The sequence below is a fragment of the Siniperca chuatsi genome, linkage group LG13 (assembly GCF_020085105.1).
Source record: "Siniperca chuatsi isolate FFG_IHB_CAS linkage group LG13, ASM2008510v1, whole genome shotgun sequence".
Taxonomy (NCBI): domain Eukaryota; kingdom Metazoa; phylum Chordata; class Actinopteri; order Centrarchiformes; family Sinipercidae; genus Siniperca; species Siniperca chuatsi.
The window spans coordinates 23,792,676-23,801,306 of NC_058054.1; the positions used below are offsets into that span (position 1 = coordinate 23,792,676).

The following is an 8,631-nucleotide window of genomic DNA, read 5'->3' on the forward strand; positions in this document are numbered from 1 at the left end:
GACCCGTTTTTAAAAATGTATGTCTTCAGTAGGAACAAATAGGCATGGGGCTGAGTGCTGCAGACAGGTTAGGGAATTCAGAAAGTATTTAGGCTAACACATTCTTGGTTTTGGTCTTTTCATGGTTGAGTGAAGCACATGGGACACAAACCAAAGTTCGCAGAGCATTAGCACCCCTGTTACTGAGGAGGTTAAGACAAGCACAGAAATGCCGGTAAGGGACCCACCCGACCACAGAGACCTCCAATGGAGAAAAAGATCGAAGGGCACAGACCTCGTGTGAAGTGGCCCAAAGTTGTTGAAAAGAAAGCGTGGGAAATAATCAACAATGACCTGACAAATATCCTGAAGTAGCAAGTGGGCACAGCACAGGCAAAGCTTGAAAGGATAGGCGACATTATCTACCACTATGGAGAAGAGCGCTTTGGAGTGAGCAAAAGGAAAGTGGAAAGGCATTACCAGCACCAATCAAGTCCAGGAGGCAGCAAGAGATTGAGAAACTTATCAGAGAGAGGAGACAGATGAAAAAGCAATGGAAGAAAGCCTCTGATGCAGAGAGAGAAGGTCTCATACTACTCCAAGCTGGCAACTTGCGAAGAGCAGAGAACTTAAGGAAACTTCACAGGAAAAAGGAACACACAAGAACAAAGTTCGTCAAAGACCTCTTCGCTAAGGAAAAATGTGAAACCTTGGAAACATCAAAGCATGAATTGGAAGAACACCTGAAAAAAGGTCCACCACGACACAAAGAGCCATGAGCAGATAGTCTTCCCACATGACATCCAGCCAATTCAACCTCCTGAATTCCACCTGGACACTGGCCCACCAAAATGGAAAGAAGTAGAAAAAGCAGTCCGGTGAGCAAGAGCAGCATCGGCTCCTAGCCGATAGCGTGGCAGAATCAAGGCATGGCAATGGGCTGGTGGCATGCTAATTCTGAAAGAAAAGGATGCACAAAATTCTGCTGTGACGCCCCAAAACCAACAGTGTCCGAGCAGCCTGTCAAAAGCCTGGGCAGATGGTACAATGCAAGCCTCAAGGACAAAGAGTAGGTGCAGCAACTAAAGCAGGACATCATCAACAGTCTGGAGAAGATCAACAAGACCCTGCTGCCCGGTAAACTGAAGCTCTGGTGCGGTGCTACAGTTTGAACTCCTCCCCCGGATAATGTGACCACTCACCGTCTATGAGGCCCCATAAACAACAGTGGAAAAGATGGAGCGAACCATGACTTCATACATGAAAAAATGGCTGTGTCCCACGTTTTATAGCAACAAAATAATTATTTATATCCCCTTACACAAATGTATAAGTTATAAAGTATAAAGTTTTCTTCATATTATAGTTTTTTCAATGCCAGCATATAAATAAAGACCTTGAATAAGTACATGATGATCTTTTTACAAATCACATCATTCACAATGTAAGATAACAAGCTACTTGTATTTTAAAACAAAGCTCTCTATTTGATTTTAGACTCTGCAGCAGTAAAAGTGGAGGGTGTGACCATAAAGCCATTGCAGGAGAGTTCATTGACCTGGAGGTGAGCTACCAGCTCGCTCTGATGAGCAGTCAGCATTTTACTCACTGCTTGGGAACTCCATAAACGCCCGTTTATTATTGCCCTCTCCCTCTTAGCCTATTATAGTCATCATCTTCAGCTGTAATTGCTCTCTTGTATCATCAAATGCAGATGAGGGAGGTGGCGAGAGGTGTACAGTATATAAGCAGGGAACAGTCTTGGTCTCAGTACCTTGCTTTTCCCTCAACTTGCCTCAGCATCTCTGCTCTCACGCCTCCACCCACAAACACTACCAAAATGGCCTTCGCTGGAAGATGGGAAACTGAGACCCAGGAGGGATACGATGAGTTCTGCAAACTGCTTGGTGAGATAGACTGAATATAAACACCTTCTCAGCCAAACAACACATGCACATTACTTCCTTACTTCTGTTCTCTGATTTTCTGGACTAATTTGGGCTATTATAACCTCACATTCCTCTTCTTTTCCCACTCTAGGCATCCCTGATGACATCATTGAGAAGGGCCGTGATTACAAGCTGATCACAGAGGTCACCCAGAATGGTGATGACTTCTCCTGGACCCAGATCTACCCCACAAACGCCAAGGTCACCAACAAGTTCACCGTCGGCAAGGAGGCCGACATGGAGACCATTGGAGGAAAGAAATTCAAGGTAGGAAGCAAATCCAAAGTGTAAAGTTCCAGCTGTGCAGGGCAGAAATATGAATCCATGAAGGTGATTATAAACCCAGCAGAAAGGGAATAGAGGATGAATGTACCTTGGTTCCTTGACTGATTATAACCTGTGTGTTTTCAGGCCACAGTGTACATGGAGGGAGGCAAGCTAAGCGTGACCTTCCCCAACTACCACCACACCTCCGAGATCAGTGGAGGCAAGCTTGTCGAGGTAAACACACTCACTTAGGCTTTTAGTGCTGAGAACCTAGCATGATGACAGCAGCTATTATACTCAACACCCCGCAGGGATTATTAGAGTCATTAATGTTATATTTCTGCAGACTCGGATAGGCATTTGCTAACGACAAAAACAGTCTCAAACATAGACACATCTGACTCACATTTAACCCTTGTGACCTGAGTCAGTGTGAGATAATTCTCCAAATGTTTCCAAATGTTACGTATTTGCAGTTCAATGTGCTTCCATTCCAATTTCTGCTTTTGAGAATTTTATCTTTTGATGATATATTCTGAAGTATAAACAAGGCACTGGAATGAAATATTCCTTGCTTTAATAATTTACTACTTTTTCTGTCTTTCTCTAGACCTCCAAAGCTGGTTCTGTACTGCTTAAGAGAACCAGCAAGAAGATCTAACTGCTGACTGCCCTTTGACCTCAGTTACAATGGAAACCTCTACAGCAACTGCAATAAATAAACTAAGAATATGAACATGAACCTGTGTTTCCATCTAAACTTTCTAGTGTGTGTGTTTGTGCATATCCTATTGTAGTACCATACCATACTAAGGATAATGTGTGATTTTTAGACATGAAAAGTTCAGCCACTGAACTTCCATTGAAATTTAAGAGTTTATTCAAGAATCAGGAAAAGACTTTTGATTAAAGCCACATCTTAAAGGAAGTCAATGGATCCAGCTTTGCAGGGACTGGCAGCAAAAGTGACAGCATAAGACTTCTATTAAAATGTTTTTGACTCTTAGAAATATTCTTAACTCAAATGAGTTAACCTATGAGCCATATGAATAGGGTTGCAAAGGTTCCCTAGACACCATTTATGCATCATTAGCATCAAAATGTATGAGTGTCTCTAATCACAAACTAGAAATAGCAATGGCTGTTTAGTTTGCAATATGCAAGAAAGGGAAATATGGATTCTGAATATAAATGAGAAAAGATGTTTGATGTCAGTTGTATAAGACCAATATTACAAGAGGAAGTGATAGAGAGGATCACAAATATCTGGATTTTTGTTAGCAATATTACTAATCTGGGTTGTAGGTGGATGTAAACAAGTCACAATTACTACAGTGGTATCTCACCTGTAAATCTGCGCAATAACACTGTAATGTATGTCAAGGATTTTACTTTAAAACACTTTTGATCAGCCTTTCAGAAGTATGTCCAGGAAAACCTGTTATATAGTCATAGCCATTAAAAATAAAGATTATAATCTAAAAAACACTTCACCAGAATTTAGTCAATGTTTAATAGACAGCAAGACATCTTTTCACCTGCAAAAGCAAAACCACAATGGTTGTGCTGTTATCAGCTGTTTCAACAATAAATTTCAGATATCTTGCTAGCTAGGTATTCTCTGGATGTCTTCTTAGTGAAATTCCACTTTTAAACTTTTACCTGTTTCTGATTTGTATTCAATTATGTATTTTATCTGTTTACAATGCAAGAAATCATGCATTGCAAGTTTAATCATTTATAATCATAAGCTATCAAGTAATGTCATCTGGAGTTTAATTTACACAGCATTTTCACATCCATATTGCGCACGCTCCCTCTCTCTCACTCGTCCACATGCGAGTGCTTTCTCTCTCCCTCTTTTTCTTTCTCTCTCTTTGGGGAGTTAGAGGACATTTAAACATTATGAAATGAAGAATCCCCCAAACCTCCAAATTTTAGAGCACCCTCTAGTTACTAGATCTATTTTATAATCAAGAGCTATAACCAAATCACATATCATATTATACAAATGTCCTACAAGTACAAGTGTCACTTTACAGCAGCAATAATAATAAAGTTACATTATGTAGAATAGCTGACTGGATTGAACTCTCTCCAGGTGTCGGTCTGACTGCATGATCAAGTAAAGTTTATTACGGACATTTCAGTTACTGTTTGTTTCATTTCATTACAGGAAGAATGTTGAAAATCCAAATTCCTTCTCAGCAACTTTGCAAGTGGGGAAAATGTTGTCATGTGGGTGATTTGCTCTGACCAAGAAAAGTCGTTTCCATTAAAGTCAATACAAACCATCACAAACCATGTAAAAGCAAATATGTACAAATACACAGGATTACTTTCTTTATCAGAGTGCTGATCTTCTGCACTCAGTGCTGCCACTGGTGGATGGAAGCTTTATTGCAGCAACACTTGATTAAAATTGTAGTCTCACTGTACACTATCTTGCAAATGTGAGACACATATTAATTATAATAATAGTTTTTTGACAATTAATGAGAGCATAAAGTTGATACTAGCCATTTTGTCTTCTTCACTCATCATTTCAGTGGCACTGACCTCCCACATAATGAAGACCCTGGAGAGACTAGTGCTGGAACAGCTGCGGCCCATGGTCAGACCCCTCCTGGATCCCCTTCAGTTCGCCTACCAGCCCCGACTGGGAGTTGAGGACGCCATCATCTACCTGCTTAACCGCATCCACACCCACCTGGACAGGCCGGCAAGCACGGTGAGGATCATGTTTTTTGACTTCTCCAGTGCTTTCAACACCATCCGGCCTGCCCTGCTGGGAGAGAAGCTGGCAGCGATGCAGGTGGACGCCCCTTGTGTCCTGGATTGTGGACTACCTGACTGGCAGACCACAGCATGTGCGGCTGCAGCACTGTGTGTCAGACAGCGTGGTCAGCAACACTGGGGCCCCTCAGGGGACTGTCCTCTCTCCCTTCCTCTTCACCATCTACACCACAGACTTCAGCTACCACACAGAGTCCTGCCACCTTCAGAAGTTTTCTGATGACTCTGCTGTGGTGGGATGTGTCAGCGGTGGTGATGAGACGGAGTACAGGGCTGTGGTGGGTAACTTTGTTTCATGGTGTGAGCAGAACCATCTGCAGCTCAATGCAACAAAGTCAAAGGAGCTGATTGTGGATCTACGGAGGACCAAGGCACCGGCGACCCCGGTTTCCATCCAGGGGGTCAGTGTGGACATTGTGGAGGACTACAAGTACCTGGGAGTACACTTGGATAATAAACTGGACTGGACCAGGAACACTCAGGCTGTTTACAGGAAGGGCCAGAGCCGCCTCTATTTTCTGAGGAGGCTGAGGTCCTTCAACATCTGCCGGACAATGCTGAAGATGTTCTATGAGTCTGTGGTGGCCAGTTCTATCCTGTATGCTGTTGCATGCTGGGGCAGCAGGTTAAAGGTAGCGGACGCAAACAGACTGAACAAACTGATCCGTAAGGCCAGTAACATTGTGGGGGTGGAGCTGGACTCTCTGGCGGTGGTGTCAGAGAGGAGGATGCTGGCCAAACTACACGCCATCTTGGACAGTGTCTCCCACCCGCTCCATGACGTGCTGGCTAAACAAAGGAGCACCTTCAGTGGAAGACTCATCCCACCAAAGAGCACCACAGAGCGCCACAGGAAGTCATTCCTGCCTGTGGCCATCAAACTATTTAACTCCTCCCTCTAAGGATTAGTCTGTTTGACCCTAGGTCACTAAACTGGACATTGAGCATTACATCTTAATAATAATTGTGCAATATTCTGTTTACTACTCAAGTGCAATATTAGTTTTCCTTGTTAGTTTTTCTTATTACTGTTACGGATATACCTCAATTACTCTCGACAGTACATGCACCTCCGCTTTTACTATTATTTATTACATAATTAGTGACATTGTATTTATACTGTACTTCACCATCTACCAGTAAACCCACTTGGTACTCGACACTTAGTTTATCTTATACTTATACCAACATGTTACTTAATTTATTTCGGACCTGTTTATAGTTTAAATTATCGTTTTCTCCTGTGTGCACTGACGTAAAGAAGAGCTACTGGAACAAAGAGTTTCCCTACGGGGATCAATAAAGTATTTCTGATTCTGATTCTGATTCTGATTTCTTCTCTTTTTCTTTCCTTTCCTTTTCTGTTTTCCTCTCTGTTTATTCTTCTCTGCTCTTTCTCACTTCTGTACTTTTCTTTTGCCTACTCAGTGTTGCTCATCTATGGTCTCTTTTCCTTGTTTCTGTAGTCCCATTCTCTTCTGTCTTCTGCCCTTATGTCCTCTCTCTTCCTCTCCTTCTTGTCTCTCTCCACATCTACCCTATTTCTCTGTGGCTTCCAGCCAAGCAAATAATCAGTTAATTAACCAGCTCAGTCCCAGGATCATTGTAGCAGCTCTCAGAGGAGCACTGTAAAGGCTCTCATGTCTCTAAATTTACAGCTTCATTAAGTGGACTGGAGTAAGGTACAAATCTTTTGAATAAAATTGCCAGACTAGAGCCTCAGTGCATGTGTGTGTGTTTGTCTGTGTGTGTGTGTGTGTTTGTCTGTGTGTGTGTGTGTGTGTGTGTGTGTGTGTGTGTGTGTGTGTGTGTGTGCTAGCCTTGACTTGAGAGCTGGTGACTCAATAGCTCCCTAATGAAAACAAAATCTCAGTTTTTTGCCTCTGAGGTGGTGATTGTTTTGGTGTAATAATGAGACGTCCTCTCTTGCCGGCACCGATGCAATCAAGATCTTACACTCCTGGAAAATTAGGGTTGGAAGGCAACAAGCAAGGTGTCATTTGAGCATGTTTGTGTAGCTCAGCACTGGTGCAATCACTCTGCAATATCACTTCCTTTGTCCTCACAGACAAACAGTCCAAATTAGCTATTTCCAAGGCTACTGTTTCTGATTGACCATTCTGCCTCTTTCTGATTGGTCTCCGTCAAGGCAACCAGAAGTGGAGAGAAAATGGCTTGTTAACATCTCCATGTTGTGTTTCTCTTGCTGTTTTTGTGATCATGTACGTTGAAGCACACTAGGAGCCAAGCCACAATATTAACTTGCATTCCCCAGAAACTAACTACTTTTAAAGTCACAGTATGTTTCTATAGTCCACCTACTTTGGCAACTTTGTTATTCATAGTGCACAAAAGCACCAACATGTAATTTCACTTCAGTTATACTGCAGATTGTCAAACAAACATTTACAAACACTATTTATAATTTAAGGGTGGCACAGTGGTTAGCGCTGTCACCTCACAGCTAACCACCCCACCTGGGTTAAATCCATTGTCTCTGCCTGCTGGGTTTCCTCAGGATGTCCGCTTTCCTCCAACAGTCCAAAGAGTGTCCAGGGTGAACACAGCCTCTTGCCAAATGTGCTGGGATAGTCTCCAGCCTCTGCAAACCTGCACAGGATAAGTGGGTACAGATAATGGATGGGTTAATGTTTTATTTGGTTAATTGCAAAGAAATATCAGTTTAATTGGAGGTCTGGAAAGACAAAAGATATATTCGCAACATATTGTTGGTGGTGTGTCCTCTTTTTGTCCTCAGTTTGTGTTGCTGTTTTGCTAGTGCACAAGGAAAAGCTCATGAGGAGAATGCACAAATATTTACTCAAGAAAAAGTAACAATACAACAATTTAACACTCCCAGCCCTGCATTCATTATTTTGCTTAATTATTATGGCTGATACATAAACATGTAAGCAACATTGTAATGTTTTAGTTGGTTGAGGTGGGGCTAATTTTAACTACTTTATATACTGTTGGGCAGTTTAATCTGTGATAAAGCATCAGATTTTTTAAGATGATCATTTTTTATGTAAAATGAATCTGCAAAGTAACACGTACCAGTATGTCTGCTTTACTACAATGTTATGAAACCAACATTGTGTTGCACAAGAATTAAATTATGATTAAGGGGAGTTAATTCACAGACCAAGAAAATGCTGTTAGCTTAAAGGCATCAGTACGTTCCAACACAGCTGTCAAATAAGACGCGAAAGTACAATATTTCCCTCGGAAATGTATGGAGTCAGAGTATAAAGTAACAGAAACTGTAAAGTACAAGCACCTCAAAATTGCACCTAACATACAGTACTTGAGTAAATGTATTTACATTCCACCCTGGTTAGTAGGTTATATGTGTCCTTCAATATAAGCCAATGAAATGTTTTTTAAATTATTGTTTAATCAAGCGCTCCACAAAAATTTGAACCTAGGTTTATATGGCTGGATTATTCTTTCTCTTTCTCTTTCTCTTTCTGCATACATTCCAGTGACTCACTGATTTGACCAGACATTTGCCAGTACTCTGACATCCATTACATGACTTTCACCGGGCTCTTGGTTTCTTATTGCGGTCTACGTTCTTATTCACACTGGGGTTGTTTATCAAACTTATCCAAGAGCATTATGCAGTTCTACCAGCAGT

At 41.7% G+C, this 8,631-nt stretch overlaps 2 protein-coding genes across 3 annotated transcripts in view; both read left to right on the plus strand.

Annotated features, from left to right (window-relative positions):
- The window catches only part of elovl8a (ELOVL fatty acid elongase 8a), a 31,208-nt gene extending 29,450 nt beyond the window's left edge, over window positions 1-1,758 (plus strand). The window contains exons 8-9 of one of the 2 annotated variants that reach the window (XR_006380356.1): window positions 1,477-1,543; window positions 1,694-1,758. Coding sequence is in view for 1 of the 2 variants with exons in the window: in XM_044218693.1 (XP_044074628.1) it covers window positions 1,477-1,491 (15 nt within the window). In the remaining variant the exon portion in view is untranslated. Of the gene's footprint in view, window positions 1-1,476; window positions 1,627-1,693 lie in introns of those variants that run through there. The other variant, XM_044218693.1, reaches the window with a different exon arrangement.
- Window positions 1,650-2,937, plus strand: LOC122886462 (gastrotropin-like). Its single transcript, XM_044218694.1, has 4 exons — window positions 1,650-1,886; window positions 2,020-2,195; window positions 2,340-2,429; window positions 2,806-2,937. The coding sequence occupies exons 1-4, from the start codon at window positions 1,688-1,690 to the stop codon at window positions 2,854-2,856; spliced, it is 516 nt and encodes a 171-aa protein (XP_044074629.1). The 5' UTR covers window positions 1,650-1,687; the 3' UTR covers window positions 2,857-2,937.
- Window positions 2,938-8,631: the final 5,694 nt, after the last annotated feature.

Bases quoted from the DNA above. Each gene is read 5' to 3' on its own strand.
- LOC122886462 (XM_044218694.1), top strand. From the start codon at position 1,688: ATGCAGATGAGGGAGGTGGCGAGAGGTGTACAGTATATAAGCAGGGAA. The intron at 1,887-2,019 runs GTGAGATAGACT...TTCCCACTCTAG, and splicing joins TGAGTTCTGCAAACTGCTTG to GCATCCCTGATGACATCATT. The intron at 2,196-2,339 runs GTAGGAAGCAAA...GTGTGTTTTCAG, and splicing joins TTGGAGGAAAGAAATTCAAG to GCCACAGTGTACATGGAGGG.